The sequence below is a fragment of the Mus caroli genome, unplaced genomic scaffold (assembly GCF_978045245.1).
Source record: "Mus caroli unplaced genomic scaffold, Mus_caroli_1 scaffold_11, whole genome shotgun sequence".
In the NCBI taxonomy this organism is placed as follows: Eukaryota; Metazoa; Chordata; class Mammalia; order Rodentia; family Muridae; genus Mus; species Mus caroli.
This window is the reverse complement of record NW_028227266.1, coordinates 106,544,519-106,561,547: the sequence shown is the minus strand read 5'-3', so window position 1 is coordinate 106,561,547 and position 17,029 is coordinate 106,544,519. Positions and strand designations below refer to the sequence as shown.

Below are 17,029 nucleotides of genomic sequence, written 5' to 3'. Positions count from 1 at the left end.
TGCTCCATTCACACATCACACATACACATTGCACACAGTACTGGTAAAATGTTCTGAGGTGAGCTAGGGAATGGGCTGAGCATTACACACTACCTTTGCACAAACCTATTCAAATCCCAGCACCAACATGGCAGCTCACACTGCCCATCCTTCCAGTTCTAGGGTATTTGATGGCCTCTAGTGGCCTCCATGGGCACCACGCACAAACATGGAGCATGTGTATGCATTCAGGCAAAACACTCTTACACATATAATAGGTTTTATTGTGGGGTTTTCCCCCTTTGTTTTGAGGTACATTGTATATACATAAAAGTGTATAAGTTATGAATGTGTTTGAGTTCTTGTAAATTTTTTTAGGTTTATTTTATGTGTGTTTTGTCTATGTTTATATCTGTTCACTCTGTGTGTACAGTGTCCATTGAGGCTACAATAGGGCAGTGGATCCCCTGGGACTGGATTTAGAATAGATGGTTGTTATTAACCACTGTGTGGGTGCTGGGAATTGAATCTTAATGTTTACATGGATCTATGCATGCATAAGCAAACACACACACACACACACACACACCACTGATAACATTCCTAGCATAGCTGCATAGTCCTCATTCCTGTTGCCAGTTAGTATCCTCCCTCTTCCGAATCCAGTGTTTTGATTCTATTTTTAGAGGAAGTTTTATCAAATTAAGATGTTGTGCTAGCCTAGTGGTGGTGGCACACACCCTTGATCCCAGTAGTTAGGAACAGAGGCAGGTGGTCACCGAGTTCCAGAGCAGCCTGATCTACAGGAGGAGTGGTGATACAAACCTCTAATAACCCCAGTACTTGGTGAATAGAGAAAGGCTGTGAGTTTGACCCCAATCTACATGACAAGTTCTAGGCAGCCAATGGGCTACAAAGTCAGGCCCTGTCTCTCAAAAACAAGAAAAAAAGGAAGATTTTTGTGCCAAGGATGGTGGTATACACTTTTTTTTTAATTTTTTTTATTAGATATTTTTTTTAAAGATTTATTTATTATTTATTGTATGTAAGTACACTGTAGCTGTCTTCAGACACTCCAGAAGAGGGAGCCAGATCTCGTTACGGATGGTTGTGAGCCACCATGTAGTTGCTGGGATTTGAACTCTGGACCTTCGGAAGAGCAGTCGGGTGCTCTTACCCACTGAGCCATCTCACCAGCCCGGTGGTATACACTTTTAATCCACCACTTAGGAAGTAGAAACAGGAATATCAGAAGCTGGAGGGCTACATGGATATCAAAACAAAAAACCCAAAAACTAAAATTGTAGGGGGCTGGCGCTCAGCACTTGATGTTCTTCCAGAGGACCTTGATTTTAGTCTTTCTCCCCGCCACCCTCCCCCCCCCACACACACACACACCCATGGCTGCTCATAACCATCTACAACCTCCCATCCAGGGAACCCAGAGCCTTTATCAAACTCATACACCCAGATGCAGACACACACATCTACACACACATGACTACAACTTATAAAAATAACTTTTCCTAAAAAATTTCTTTTCAGGGGATATAATACATGAGAGAAGAATTTTATTTAAAAAAAGATTTCTTCTAAAAAAAAAATTTACACAGAGAAACCCTGTCTCAAGAAAACCAAAAAAGGAAAAAAAGAAAGAGAATTAAAAAGCCTAGCTAGGGGCTGGTGAGATGGCTCAGCGGGTAAGAGCACCCGACTGCTCTTCCGAAGGTCCAGAGTTCAAATCCCAGCAACCACATGGTGGCTCACAACCATCCGTAACGAGATCTGGCGCCCTCTTCTGGAGTGTCTGAAGACAGCTACAGTGTACTTACATATAATAAATAAATAAATCTAAAAAAAAAAAAATAAAAAGCCTAGCTAGAAGCTTTAAATTCTAGATGGGGTTTTCCCCTTAATTGAAATAAAATTTAACATTTTACTCAGAATATATAATTTGGTGACTTTTAGTGTAGTCATTTTGTTAGCACCTCTAATCTACAGAACATTTTTGTTTGTTTGTTTGTTTGTTTCGAGACAGGGTTTCTCTGTGTAGCCCTGGCTGTCCTGGAACTTACTCTGTAGACCAGGCTGGCCTCGAACTCAGAAATCCACCTGCCTCTGCCTCCCAAGTGCTGGGATTAAAGGCGTGCGCCACCACGCCCAGCTTCTACAGAACTTTTTTTTTTTTTTTTGGTTTTTTGAGACAGGGTTTCTCTGTGTAGCCTTGGCTGTCCTGGAACTCACTCTGTAGACCAGGCTGGCCTCGAACTCAGAAATCCGCCTGCCTCTGCCTCCCGAGTGCTGGGATTAAAGGCGTGCGCCACCACGCCCGGCTCTACAGAACATTTTTATCTCAAATCACTCCCCTTCCTCTACCCCTGCCTTCCACCAGCCCCTTCCCCCCCCCAAAAAAAAAAAAATTAAAAAAACAATAGACATTTTTGTCTCTGAATTTCCCTGTTTTTGGACTCAGACACTGGTCTTTAGCTTCTTTACTTAGCATGTCTATGTATTCTTGAGGATGGGGTTTAGCATGTCTAGGAAGTATTTTATTTTTGTTAGTGTCTATAACTTAAGGAGGGAAATAACTTTAACACTCCATAAATAGTATCTATTTATACCTAAAAACTGTGTATATAGCATAGCAAAACAAGAACATTTAGCAGGAAGTTGGCACTGAGTGCCTGTGGTTTCTGAGAGGGAAGTGTGAAGAAACAATATGCTGCCTGCCTGTGTGCCTTGCTTCTTCCTTGGTCATTCACTTCCATCATTTGTTCAGTCTGACATCTCCATGGCAGTTCTATCTCAGTCAGCCATGGATGTGACAATCCCACAGTTCCTTTCTCTGTAAGAGACATTGCAGAGGACCCAGCTAGTAGAATAGGAGGTAAAGAAAGGCCCTTGCTATCAAACTGATGACACAGAACCCAGATCATAGAAGAAAACTAGCTCCTACAAGTTGTCTGTGATCTCTGAGCTCAGTATGAGCAACCAAACAGACACATGCATACTAAACAGGATTTTAAGGAAGAGAAGGAGGGCAAGGTGTGGTAGCACACATACCCTAGACAGAAGCTGAGCTTCTGAGCTCAGAAGACCTGGTCTACATAGTGAGATCTGGGACAGCCAGGCCCTGTCTCAGAAACGAGTACATAAGCCAGGTGTGCACATGTCTTTCGTCCCAGGTTTCTGAGGTCAGAGCAGGAGGATGAGGAAGTTCAGGGTAGCCTCTTCTACACATTAAGTATAAGCATAGCTACATGAGATCCTGTTTTAATTTTTAAATTTATATTTTATTTATTTTATGTGTATGATTTCTGTGCTGCATGTACACCCGCATGCCAGAAGTGGGCACCAGATCCCTTTATAGATGGTTGTGAGCCACCACGTGGTTGCTGGGAATTGAACCAAGGACTTGTGGAAGAGCATTCAGTATTTTGCTTCCATGTATACCACTGGAGTACCGAGTAGTCAGTGCTTGAAGGAGCTAGGAAAGGGGGAGTCCCCTGCAACTGGAGAAGAAATCATATTCTACTTTTTCTAGAAGTTTCTGACTTTACTAGCTGGTTCATCCTCATGCATACAGAGGTGCTGTATGAGTTACTTCTGAGCAGGAAATAGGGAACACTAGTCCTAGGTATGTTTTGTTTTGTTTTTGCCTGCTGTGTTGAAAGGTGTCTGTCTGGCTTAAGATTCCCTTTGTAGCTGAGAATGAAATCCTGATCCTCCCACCTCCCAAATGCTAGGTTTACAGACAGGGGTCCAGACCAGACTATTTAGGGTTTTGTTTTGTTTTTAGATAAGTTCTCAACTATATTGTCTAAACTGAATTTACATTTGCAATCCTCCTACCTAAGGCTAGGAGTGCTAGGATTATAGACATGCATTACTACTGACATAATAATATTTAAAATAACAGGACTTAAGGTATAGCCAGTGGTAGAACAATTGCTTATATAGCATATGTATATGCTTAGGACCAATCCCCACTACCACAAAATCTCTATCAGCAATCACTGCATATTTTTTTCTTTTTTGTAGTACTACTATAACTCCTTAACACAGCAGTACTTGTACTGGGATGGCGAGAAGGAGACCTACATGCCAGCTGCAGAGGCTAGCTCGAACCAGCAGACTGGCCTGCCTTCCACAAAAGAGGGAAAGGAGAAGAAAGAAAAGCCCAAGAGCAAAACTGCTCAGCAGGTATGACCTGTCCAAGGACACCATGGTCCTTAGAGAATTAAAGCGACTTCTTCGTTTTGAGTTTATTACACTTAAAGTCAGCTATATTTGGATTCTTAAAAACTGGACTACTGGTCCTGTTGGTACAGGCCTATAATGAAGCAACCTAAGATGCTAAGGCAAAAGTCTCACAAGTTTAGAGCCAGTATGGGTTTCTTTTCTTTCCTCTCCTTTTTTCTTTCCTTTCTTCCTTCCATTTATTTTCTCCCACTAGCATCTTAGTAAAACCCTGTCTCAAAGTAAGTAAACCACTGGTAATACAACTCAGTGGTAGAGTAAAGTGCTTTTTGCACAAGCATGATACAGTCCTCACAACCCAAATTTAAAAATCCAGGCACAGGGAGATAGTTCAGCAGCACATAGTGCTCTTGTGAACAAGCTGAGTTTGAATCCCAGCATTGATGTTGGGCATCTTCTATCTGAACCTCTAGCTCCAGGGAATGTGACACAATTTCCTGTTCTCTGCAGGCACTGCACTTGTACACACAGATGTGCACACATTTACGTAATTTAACATAGTATATAAATCTTTATGTGTTTGTCTACTTGTGTGTGGAATAGAGGTCAGAGACAATTTAAAGGGATCAGTTCTCTCCTCCTGTACCATGGGTTCCAGGAACCAAACACATTACCACTGAGCTATCTTGTGAGTCTAACATAAGATTCCTGTCGGCTTATTGTTAGATTACAGAGAAGTAAGTGCTTTTTGATGGTGTTTGTTGTTTGATACTAGATTGCCAAAGACATGGAACGCTGGGCTAAGAGTTTAAATAAGCAGAAAGAAAATTTTAAAAACAGCTTTCAACCTGTCAATTCATTGAGAGAAGAAGAGAGGAGAGAATCTGCCGCCGCAGATGCTGGCTTTGCTCTTTTTGAGAAGAAGGTAATGGTAACAGGAGTAGCCACACTTTGTAATGGCTGTCTGTGTAACAATTGAGGCTTATGTCTTGTTCTGTTTTCCAGGGAGCCTTAGCTGAAAGGCAGCAACTCCTCCCTGAATTGGTGCGCAATGGAGATGAAGAAAACCCCCTTAAAGTAAGGAAGGGCACCGACTGTGTGTCACCCAGCTGTGCGGTTTATGTCCTGCTTTGAATCTGCTGCATCTTGGCTAATGCAATTCCCTCTTAAAATGGGATGCTTTTCTCTGTCAGTGGGTATTTAGAACAGCGTTGGCACATAGAACCCACACTATGGGCTTTGTTTTCTGTGCCTGAGGTCAGGTGAGATGGACCGATGAATAAAGCCTGAATCCCTAAGCTAAGTCAATTGGCTTTCAAGGCATTTATTTGTAAATAGGATTTGTAATGGTCTGGAAAGAAAATTAGGATAAAGCGACAACTTTTTCCTTGATAGATACTGCGCTAGCTGAGCCTTTGCTTGGATTTGTTGTGTTTGGAGTTTTTATGCACGGTCAGTGGTTTGAAAACAGTTGTCTAAAAAAACCATTTCTTGGGCTCCGTGGGGTTGGTTCTAGAAGGCTGTTCCATTCAGTTGATGAATTGTTTACTACTAAAAGACAATGCAGAGCAATGGAGATTCCCTCAAATTTTGACGCTGTTTTATCTGTGGCATTTCCAATGACCATTGTCATTTTTTCCCCAGAGAGGTCTGGTTGCTGCTTACAGTGGTGACAGTGACAATGAGGAGGAGCTGGTAGAGAGACTTGAGAGTGAGGAAGAGAAACTAGCTGACTGGAAGAAGATGGCCTGCCTGCTGTGCCGACGTCAGTTCCCAAACAGAGATGCCCTGGTCAGGCACCAGCAGCTCTCCGATTTACACAAGGTGGCCTTGCTTCTCAAAGCTTATTGGGGAAGGGAGGGAATTTAATGGGAGTGGTGACTCTGATGAAGGTTCAGTAAACAACCCTCTGTTGCATAGGCACCTAGTGCTGTAGGAGGTGAGAGAGTCATTGTGTCTTCACACACCCCAGGATTTGGTTTCAATGCTATGGTGTATTGATTTGGCCAGAATATAAAACAAAACACTAATGTTATGACATTTCATACTAAAGTAGTCTGAATTCTAAGTGTGCCTGTAAACTCTTTTGTAATAGCAAAATATGGACATCTACCGAAGATCCAGGCTGAGCGAGCAGGAGTTGGAAGCCTTGGAGCTGAGGGAGAGAGAGGTGAATACCTGGATACTGTGTTTGGATGAGAATCCTGACATACCTGCCTTTAATACTTTGTTTTGTTTAGATGGAGTGTTGCTATGTTCACAGGTTGGCCCTGACCCCATGGGCTCATGTCTTCCAAGTGGCTGCCACTATAGGCCTGTACTGCCACACCAGGCTTTTATTTTGCTTTTGTGTTTAGCATTTAATTCTAAGTTCCTAAGCGAAATTAAAGGGTATATCAAAAGCACTTGTCCAGCCATTGCACCTCTGTAAACTGGACTGGCCTGTGTCTGCTGAGCCCCACAGTGGCTTTTAGTCAGGAAAAAATGTTGTTTCCTTGTTTGTCCTGATAATTTAAGCTTCCTTGAGTAATAATGAGGCACTGAATTCAGGAAAGCACTAATGATTTCCCAGTCGTGTAGAAGTGAGGAGTGGCCTGCAAATGATAAACAGGGCTGAGAACTAAGGTTTACTAGTCTGCCGTGCTGTGGGGTTAGTGGTTGGATGAGACAGGGCCAGACAGAATAGTAAGCACAGATAGAGGCCTATACATTAAAAATAATTTTTAAAAAAATGTTTGTTTATTTTATGTATATAAGTACACTGTAGCTGTCTTCAGGCACACCAGAAGAGGGCATTGGATCCCATTACAGATGGTTGTGAGCCACCATGTGGTTGCTTGGATTTGAACTCAGGACCTCTTGAAGAGCAGTCAGTGCTCTTAACTGCTGAGCCATTTCTCCAGCCCACATTAAAAATACTTTCGACATTTCTTGCCCCAGGATCAATCTGAGGTGTCTGTACTCAGAGCTTTTGCTTTCCCCGTTGACTATAATGGCAGCTCTCCGGGGTGAGTCTCTGGGTGGGTCTCAGGAAGCATCTTCAACACTCTCTGTCTCTGGAATTAGACCGTCCAAATGCTACCTGCGGATGGCCAGTTCTGGCCTCCTCCCTCATCCTTAGGACAGTACCAAGCAGTGAGACCAAAAGTGGTAAAGGAAACAAAGGGATTTGCTTTTGAAGTCTAAGTAGTGAGGCTCCAAGTTAAAAGGTACTGCAGGTTAACATCTGCATGTTTAAGACTATGGAAAGTTGAAATGAGGATACTCCTACCTTATTTTTGTTGTTTTCTGTATTAGATGAAATACAGAGACCGAGCAGCGGAAAGACGAGAGAAATACGGAATTCCAGAGCCCCCAGAGCCCAAGCGCAAGAAGCAGTTTGATGCTGGCACTGTGTATGTGATGTGCACCATTTTCCAGTTCATTAGCTAAGGCTCTGGCTGTTTTAAGTAACTGTGTGTTTGCCACTGGCAGGAATTACGAGCAGCCCACCAAAGATGGCATTGACCACAGTAACATTGGCAACAAGATGCTGCAGGCTATGGGCTGGCGGGAAGGCTCAGGCTTAGGAAGAAAGTGTCAAGGCATCACGGCTCCCATTGAGGTAAGTATAGGCTCTGACATTCATGGGTGCTCGGTGTGCAGGTTTGCAGGGTATTAGACAAAGGCACACTTTCCTTGAAACCCTTTCCTCACCTCCCTCATTGTGTCCTTTTACTTTGGGGAGGGAGTTGTTTCACTTTGTTTTTTGAGATAGGGTGTTCCCCCCACCCCTGTGTAGCCATGATTTCCCCAGAACTCACTATGTAGAGAATGCTGGAATTAAAGATGTGTGCCATAGGCCTAGTGCCCTTGTTTAAAGATTAAAATTTGCAGAGATGGTTTATCAGTTGAGAGTGCTTGCTGTTCTGGCCGAGGACCCAGGTGCAGTGCCCTCCCACTTAGGAGTCTGTTATTCCAGTTCCTGTTTTTTGACTCCCTACTCTGGCCTCCACAGGCACTGCACACACATGTGCTCAGACGTATAGGCAAAATATTCATAGACACAAAAATGAGTGAATAAAGTATTTCAGGACCAACAAAATGGCTCAACAGGGAAGCCTAGCGACTTGAGTTAGGCCCCCAGAACCTACATAAAACTAGAAGAGATCCATCTTTGCAAAGTTGTCCTCTGACATGTGTGCACCAAGCCATACATGCCCCACACGCACACGCACTATAACTATAGGTTTTTTTAGTTTTAAAGAAAATTTAAGGCAGATACAGTCGTACAGGCCTGTTTTGAGTGGGGAGGATCCCAAGGCCTAGCTGGTCAACTTAGTGAGACCCTGTCTTGAACCTACGGACCCCAACTCGCTCATCTGAAATTTAAATTTAGGAGGAGAAGAAATCACTCAATTTGTCAGAGCACAAATTGAGACAGTCCTGGGCTCAGAGGCCCAGACCCATTGGCCAAGACAGGAACTGTACCAGAGACTGCCCCACCATGCTCTGGTACCACAACCACTGTCAAGCTTTTCTTGTTTTTATTTTATGCATGCATGTTTCCCCTGTGCATGTGAGTTTTATTGGCATTATCCATCCTGTTGGAATTTGTGCCTATAATTACCTTTCCTGGACCTCAGCAAAATGCTTTAGAGGCCTTACTAGCCACAAATGTCCACTGAACAGGCATTCAGGGGATGAGTGAGCTCATTTTCCTTAGCCACTTTTATCGCCCCAGTCCTTAAAATTCTCCAGGTCCAGTATCAACCCTGTCTTCTCTTTATGGGTAGTTTTGTTGAGTGGTGTGGGTGGGATGAGAAGTGGGTACAGTCCATACTGTGCTTACCAGCTAGTAACAATCTTTTTGTTTCCCCAGGCTCAAGTCCGACTAAAAGGAGCTGGCTTAGGAGCCAAAGGCAGTGCCTATGGGTTGTCAGGTGCCGATTCCTACAAAGATGCTGTTCGGAAAGCCATGTTTGCCCGGTTCACTGAGATGGAGTGAAACTGGGGAAGCAATGCTGAGCACAGGGAGCAAGCCATCTCCTCAGTTGCTCTTACTGCCTGTCTCTAAGGGCATGCCTTGTGCTATTAATAGTTTTAGGGTGAACCACTTCATTCTGAGGGGTTCTCCTACCTTAAATGAACTCCCTTACGTGGGTAAACAACCTTCCTTCCCACCTGAGGGGCTGTGAACAGAGGGGACAATGGGCTTTTTATACTAAGGTGTATATAGTGTAAATGTAATGAGTTTTACATGTTGTAGCTTGTGTTGCGTCCCTACTTCCTGGGGGCTTGAGAAGCTCGGAGTGGTTGTCAACACCAAAGCCACCACTGTCATTTATTGTTGTTATGTCTTTTCTTGGCAATAGCCTTGTGTATATTTGTATATTATACATTTGTACAGAATTTTGGACGATTTTCAGTCTAGCTGCCACATCTGGCTCCTTTACAAAAGAAATACCTTCAAAACTGGGTTTCCTGTGTCTTTATTGAGAGAATGGGTGGTAAAGGCTGTTGAGCCAGTTGGATCTGTGGTTTTTCTTTGTATTTGGTTTGGTTTTGTTTTTTTTGTTTTGTTTTGTTTTTTTAAAGATGAGTTATAAAACCTAGGCTAGCCTTAAGAGACTCATTATGTAGCCCAGACTGGCTTGGTACTTGTGATAATCTTTTGACTCCCTCTACTCCCAGTTCCTAACCATGGCTGGGACTGACTGCTTCTATCCCGGTATTCAGATTCCGGACCTGCCAGGGCAGAGAGTACATGACTAGGTTACTGCTCATCAAAATAGAACCTCCCTTTGTTTTTGCTCTTCACTTTTTAAAAAACAATTTTAGATCTATGTGTATTCATGTAACATCTGTGCATATGTGCATGTTGGTGCCCACAGAAGCCACAAGAGGGCGTTAACTGAAGTTAGGAACTGCTGTGTGGATGTTGGGAATCAAGTGTGAGTTCTCTGAACCACTGAGCCAGCTCCAGCCCTTGTTTATTCTGTCTCACTCTGTAACCCAGGCTAGCCTTGAACTTGGGGTCTTCCTGCCTCGGCTTCATTTATGGGTATGGTCCTCCTTGCCTTGACAGTGGTTCCGATAAAACCTCGTCCTTTGCTGGAATGGAGGTGTCCACACCCCAGCACTCCTCGCCTGCAGGCGGAATGGCTGTGTACGTGTGTGTGGGGCTTCCATCCGTAACACTAGGGCAAGACTTAAATGCAGTGGTAATTGATCTTAAGGCCTAGTGCATGAGAAATGTCATTCTTATGTCTGCATGTAGGTATCTGTGTACCAGAAGTAATGGCAGATCCTCTGGGAGCCCTTATGTGGGTATTGGGAATCAAATTCAGATTTTCTATAAGAGCAACCAGTGCTTAATTGTTGATCTGTCTCTCCAGGTTGTTACCAGGGAAGAGGGAGCAGTTTATATAGCCCTGGCTTTCCTGGAACTCCCTATGTAGACTAGGCTGGACTTGAACTCACAAAGATCCTCCTGCCTTCACCTCTCAAGTGCAGGAACTATGGGTGTACCACCGCAGCTGGGCAGAAAGTGTGGGTGTCCAACTCACATGGGTGCTCTAACAGCCAATGTGAAATTGCTTTAAATCCCACTGATTTGACATTGTCTGTGAAGGTAGTAGCCTCTGTTCAGGCAGGCATGGACTTTACACAGTTGGGATGTACAATCGGAAGGACTTGAAATTGGCCATTCCCCGCCAGCTGAGTAGTTCCCTTGAGAGGAGCGCTGCAGCTTTGCTAGGCAAAGCGAGACCGAATGTAAACCTCCCGAGTGTGGGCATACATGGCAACCACTCAGAGATGAGGCCACGCATTCCCTATGTGTGGCCACTGGATGTGTCAGCTGGACAAGTGTCTGCCCTGGGGACGACCATCCAGTCCTACTCCAGAAGCCTCCAGGGGGAGGGCAGTGACTTTACCACCTGAGCAGCAGTCATAGCAGCCTAATTAGCTGCATCTGACAGCCAGCATGGATGACTTCGGGTGAGTACAGGTAGGATGGGCTCTGGCAGCTCCTAATTACCTGCAGTGGGCTCCTCAAAGCTTGGATGATAGTGTCTGCCCTGCAGAAGACAGCCCGCCCTCAGCCATCTCAAACCTTAGATTGACTCTGCAGCACACCTACAGGAGTACTTGAGTCCTTACACTGCTTGTCAGGGGAAGCCTTTCACATTGTTCTTCAGCCACGCTTGCTACCATGCATCTGAACCCTGTTTTGTTTAATTTTACAGACTTGGGGATCGGGCCTCACACAAGATCGGGTTTGAGGAACCCTGGTACTGTATAGCTCTCACCCCTGATAACTAAGGCTGAAGTCCTAAGGGCACAGATACCCTCCTGCTTTCAACCCCAGTCAGTAGTTACTCTAGCCAGCCTATGGGATGCCTTTCCTCCTAAACATCTTTGATTGGGTTTGAGAAGGTGTGTGCTGCTGAGGTAATGCAAATTCCCCATCAGCCTAGGCTGACCTGCAGGAAGCCTCCAGGGTTTGTGAGTCCAGACTGCCCTTGGCTAGGACAGCTGCTACAGGGCTTTGAGGACCATCCAGGAGCAGCTGTCATGGCTGTGCATCAAACAAGTTTCAAAGCCCAGATGAGTAGCCAGGCCTGAGCTAAGCTCTCCAGGCATGCAAAGTCTGGCTGGGGGATCTCAAGGGTGCCGAGGTCCAGCTACCCCTATTCCGGAGGGGTGAATGCCCTAAGGGACAGGTCCGGAGTGCTCTCAGGAGACTCAGTTCCTGAGAACACAATGCCAAATGTGGCCACAAGGTGGCAGCACTCCATCATCTGCCCAGGCCAGTTGAGCAGTAGTAAGTCTGAAATGCACACTTCTTCCTAAGCTGAAGACAGGGAAATACTGCTAAACTCCGACCATAAAGTACTTTGTCGTCAGGGCTGTGAGCTGCTTAGGGGTCCTCCAAAGCTCCACTAGCTACAAAGATGTTTGCAGTATAGTGTATAATCCTAGCACTTGGGAGATGCTCTGTAGGACTGTTCAAGGTCAGCCCGAGCTACATAGTGAGGCCTTTGGCCTTGACTAAAAAGGGAGGGGGCGGGGTGCTGGAGAGATGGCTCAGTAGATGACTGGGAATGCGTACGGCTCCTGTACAGCACCTACTTTGGGCTGTTGACAACTGCCTCTAACTCTACCTCCAGGGGATCTGACCCCTCTGATCTCCGTGGGCATCTTCACTCACCCACACAGACTCATACACATACACATAATTAAAAATCTTTTTATAACATTGTCACCTGGCAAGGTGCCATGCACCTTTAATCCCAGCATTTGGGAGGCAGAGGTCAGTGGATGTCTCTAAGCTCCAGATCAGCCTGGTCTAGATCGTGAGATCCAGGCCAGCCAAGGCTATAGAATGAGCCCGTTTCTCTAAAAAGATAGAAGAAAAAGGTAGTGCCACAGCACCTAGCTCCGGGGCTGTGGAGCAAGGACTAGGCTGGCCCTGAATACTGTGGCTGCTCCAGTCTCCAAGCAATCCTTTCCTACCCAGGTAAAGTTCTACGGTCGATAAAATGCATTTCTGCCTCGTGTATATACATAATTATTGACTCAGACGTCGTTCACATCAGACCTGAAGCTTGTGGCTCCACCTTCCATGGGAAGTTGCTAGAGCTCTCACATGGGAGCTAGGGAGGCCCACAGGCCTTTCTTTACCCTTTGTCTAAGTGGAGGTGACTGCTGGGGAAGGCTGAAGTCTGATTCCAACCCGGGTACCTTGTCAAACCTCAAGATCGGAGGCCATCAACTCAGGTTCAAGGTTACCTGCTGGGTAGGATGGTGACAGGACTGGCAAGCTGAAAGCTAGAGTCTCAGAGACCCTCTGAGGAGCTGACAGGCCCTCATGTTCACAGCCTGTGGAAACTGTCAGGCCCCAGCACCATACTCTACAATTCTGGAGTGATCTGGGCCTTTAGATGTACCCTCAATACCCCAGGGAGAGAGAGAAGAAAGACAAAGAGCAAGACCTAGAGGATGCTGGGAAGAGAAGCTGGAGAGATCTGCAGCTGCTGCAAGGGGGTGGGAGGCTGAGGGGGCAAGATAAGAAGGGGAGGAGCAGCCAGCCAGAGGGTCTGGGGGAGTCTTCCACTCTGCTCTGAGGCTGCTGAGATAAGACAACTGTGCTGTGGGTGAATTTAGCATGCTAATGAGACACTGTGGGGAAGGGGGAGCTGGGACTCCTACTCACTTCTCAGAGGCTAGGAAGCCCCCTGAGCCCAGGTGTGGTTCCTGCTTCCAGGCTCCCAAGTCCCAGGTGAGCATCAACACCCAGTGTCAAGCTGGACAGACGCTATTTGAGGATGATTCATGGGCGCAATTAAGCTTCCCTTCATCATGCCTTGACTTGATGCCAGAACCAGACTGGCGCACAGGTGTGGAAGCCCACCATAGCCGGCCCTGAGGATGACGCTCTTCCTACTGGGCCGGGAACATGGCAAAGCTAGGGCCATATCTTGAGGGGTACCAGAACCGGGGCTTCCTTCCCCTCCACTTCACCACTGGCTCCGCTGAGAGGTCATCTTCTGCACTCAGGTGGTGTGTGCGTGGACTTAGTCATCTGTAGGGTGGTGGGCTGCACACCAGGAGATGCGATGGGTGGTGATTTCTGCCTACATGGGGTAGAAGGTGTTCAATCATGTCTCCTGGGGTACAAGACCTATGCTCAACTGGAGACCAGGCTGTCTGTGAGCAGCCCACTGCCCTACAGTCATACAGCAGTAGAAGGCAGTATGGATATTTTCCCAGAAGTCTAGAAGTATGCAGGGGCCACTAAATCAAATGCCTGCAATCTAATGTGTAAAGCATGTGTGTCATGTATACCTTCGTCGTCCTAACCATCAGCACATAGGACAGGCAGAGTCATCAAATGTCCTCCCTGTGTGCCAAGCACAGTCTGAAGGGCGTCAGATGTGCTCACCCCTGAAGGAAGACCTCCTCTGGCAACTTGTTGGGGACTAAGATGAAGTCAGGAACTCCCAGGGTTATAGCAGTGCAAATCACTGCCCGGTACACACTCTCCAGCACACAGTCATCCTGCAGGTCCCCTTCTTTGATGTCTTTTTTGGGTTTTTGTGTGTGTGTGTGTGTGTGTTTATGTTTTTTAGCAGGGAGGTTGGGGGGGTAAGGAGGGTAGTTCAAGACAGGGTTGTTCTGTGTAATCCTGGTTGTCCTGGAACTCAATCTGTAGACCAGGCTGGCCTAAATTCAGAGATCCACCTGCCTCCCTCCCAAGTGCTGGGATTAAAGGCATTTGCCACTATGCCTGACCAAAAAAAAAAAAAAATTTTTTTTTAAATGTGTATGGCTGTTTTGCACACATATGTCTATGCACTGAGTGCATGCCCCGGTGCCATTGGAAGTCAAAAGAGGGCAGCAGATCCCCTGGAACTGGAGTTACAGATGGTTGTTAGCTACCATGTGAGTGCTGGGATTGAAACCTGGGTTCCCTGTAAGAACAGCAGTGCTCTTAACTGCTGAGCTATCCCTCTGGCATCCACACACACACACCTTTTTCGGGGAGTGGTTCTTAGACATTCCCTGAACTCCAGAATGAATCAAGAGGGGCCAACCATTGTTCAGCTTCAGAACTGAGTCCAAACTGCAAGAAGACTGGGCTGAGGGGTGGGCCAGGTCCTTAGGTCTCAGAATACAGCAGCCACACCACCCCCACAAGAGAGGGAGAACCCACAGACTGGTAACATTAGACTTCAGCACACCTAGATCAGCAGCTCATACAAATACAGGGCTCTCACCCCGACTCTGGGCTCCAAGACTAGTAGTCTCTGCCATCCCTTCATGACGGCAGGCCGGCCAGGCTTCACTCCTTTCTTCCCCCCTCTCAGAAAAGAATCTCCACAGTGAGCTAGGCTCTTCGCCCTGACAAAAATCTCTATGGTTGAGTGTTCTTTACCTTTCCCTGGATCAGAGCTCCCCCCCCCCCCCCACTGAGCCCCTTGATGCTGCCCTCTACCAGACTGAAATAGACTCTGGGAGTGCAGTAACCACACACCCTGAGCATCACACACACGCCCCGCCCCGCCCCTCCCCACACGCACACACGGATTTTTCTGGTTCTTATTAATGTAAATGAAATCTGCTCGGAGCTAGCGTCCTTAATGGAAAGCGTTCCTGGAATTTGTGCACACATGGGGCAGGGGGCGGGGGTGGGGACTGAGATTAACTCTTGTGCAGCCAGACTCCGTCTAATCAGGTTGCGGTGACCCTGGAGCAGCCATGGAACTTGGTGAAGACCAGGAAAGTTGTTCATCTCTTCCCTTGGTGGCAAGAGTGGCAGATATTCATCTGCGATCTATCCCTTGTCCTGGAACCAGCCCGACAGGTGCAGAGATTTCTTACCTGAAGAAGGCAGCCTAGATGGAAAAGGGAAATCCTTGATCAAGATATAGTCTAAACCTGGCTGAGACCTGGAAGGAAGGGTAACTAGCTAACAGGCTGTGTGTCTTGCCCTCCCTCATCTATATACCCATATATGGGAGTTAGAACCCAGACGTCCTGCACAAAGACCCACCTTTGAAATCCCCTCCCTCTCTCCTCCACTCCATAGATCCTCTGGGACCATCAGTATGACTGGAGTGGGGACACTGGAGACGGGGAGTTTGGGACCCCAGATTGGATGCCCAAGGACAGTTGGCATGAGGGGACCAGGGCAGAAAGGCTTTGGCTAGGAGCCTGCAACATGCCCTGCTTGGCTTCCTTCCTTTAATCTGAATGCTTGATCTGGCACAGCCCACAGACTGGCCCCAGCGGAGCTGTTTTACTGCCTTCCGTGGCCTGGACAGGGATGTCTGCTTCTTTAGTGTGTGTGTGTTTGGGGGGGGGGGGTAGGGGAAGAGTCTAAGATTTCAATTTCTCCCAGGTGTGGCTCAGTCTGGAGGATGCCTTAGGGAGGCTGGCGGAGCCACCCCACCCCCGCCCCCCACATCCACAGTTGGTGTGTTAGCGTACCCGAGAAGCTCAGAGGAGTGGGGGCAGGAAATGGGGAGGGGAGGGAGAGAGAGAGAGGACTCCCTGGAGGAGGTAGTGGCCCTTTGAAGGACAGTGTCAGGAGGTGGAGATAGGGAACAGGAGCAAAAAGATGAGGAAGGAAAGACAGGGTTGGGGAGCTGGTGAACCATGGCTGAGGGCTTGGTGGGCAGGGGCTGAGGAAGAGGGGAGAGTTAAAGGACAGGGGCTCAGAACAGAACTGACTTCCAAGAGGGACAATAGGCTGAGACGCCTCCTCCCCACCCACACCTGTCAGGCAGCTGGGGGAGGAGGGCTGACCCACTTAGCTGCCTCTCCCTGTAGGCTTCCACTAATGAGCGCTCTGGGCTTTGGGAGGGAGCCTTCCCCCCCAGGCTGTGCCTGAGGCTGTCCCTTCCCCCTGTCCCCTCATTATTTACCGGGGTGTTCATTGGCTCTGGCTGTCCTCCTTATCTTTAGGAGTGTTTGAGAAGGAAACACTGGGCCCCAAAATATGCCCCCTCTAACCATAGTCCCCCTCTTCCCCAGGCTGGGGAGGGAGTCTTTGTCTCCCCGATCCTGGCTGTGCCGCTCGGTTCTGTGCTGCGGAGAGCTTTGATTCCACCTGTGGGTCTCACCAGCATGCCAATGAGGAGAGGCAGCGGCAGGGTGCCGGTGGCTCGCTGGAGAGCTAGGCTGAGGATCTGACAAGACCCCCTCCCCCAGGTGGCCAGCCTGCGTGGTTCACCTAGGTCTGCAACGCCCGTGACTAAAGAGAAAAGAAGCTGCTCATGTGGGCAAAAGGGGGAGCCCAGATCTGGAGGATGGAGAAAGGCAACAGCTTGAGGGGACATTTTTGGAAGATGGGAGCAGGGTG

General features: G+C 47.2%; 1 protein-coding gene across 2 annotated transcripts in view; it reads left to right on the top strand.

Annotated features, from left to right (window-relative positions):
* The window catches only part of Rbm5 (RNA binding motif protein 5), a 30,130-nt gene extending 20,443 nt beyond the window's left edge, over positions 1 to 9,687 (top strand). For both annotated transcript variants that reach the window (XM_021171407.2, XM_021171408.3), the window contains exons 18-25: positions 4,021 to 4,182; positions 4,955 to 5,104; positions 5,185 to 5,256; positions 5,824 to 6,003; positions 6,275 to 6,349; positions 7,477 to 7,574; positions 7,654 to 7,783; positions 9,041 to 9,687. In XM_021171407.2, coding sequence (XP_021027066.1) covers positions 4,021 to 4,182; positions 4,955 to 5,104; positions 5,185 to 5,256; positions 5,824 to 6,003; positions 6,275 to 6,349; positions 7,477 to 7,574; positions 7,654 to 7,783; positions 9,041 to 9,166 — 993 coding nt within the window. In that variant the 3' untranslated portion in view covers positions 9,167 to 9,687. The remainder of the gene's footprint in view (positions 1 to 4,020; positions 4,183 to 4,954; positions 5,105 to 5,184; positions 5,257 to 5,823; positions 6,004 to 6,274; positions 6,350 to 7,476; positions 7,575 to 7,653; positions 7,784 to 9,040) is intronic.
* Positions 9,688 to 17,029: the final 7,342 nt, after the last annotated feature.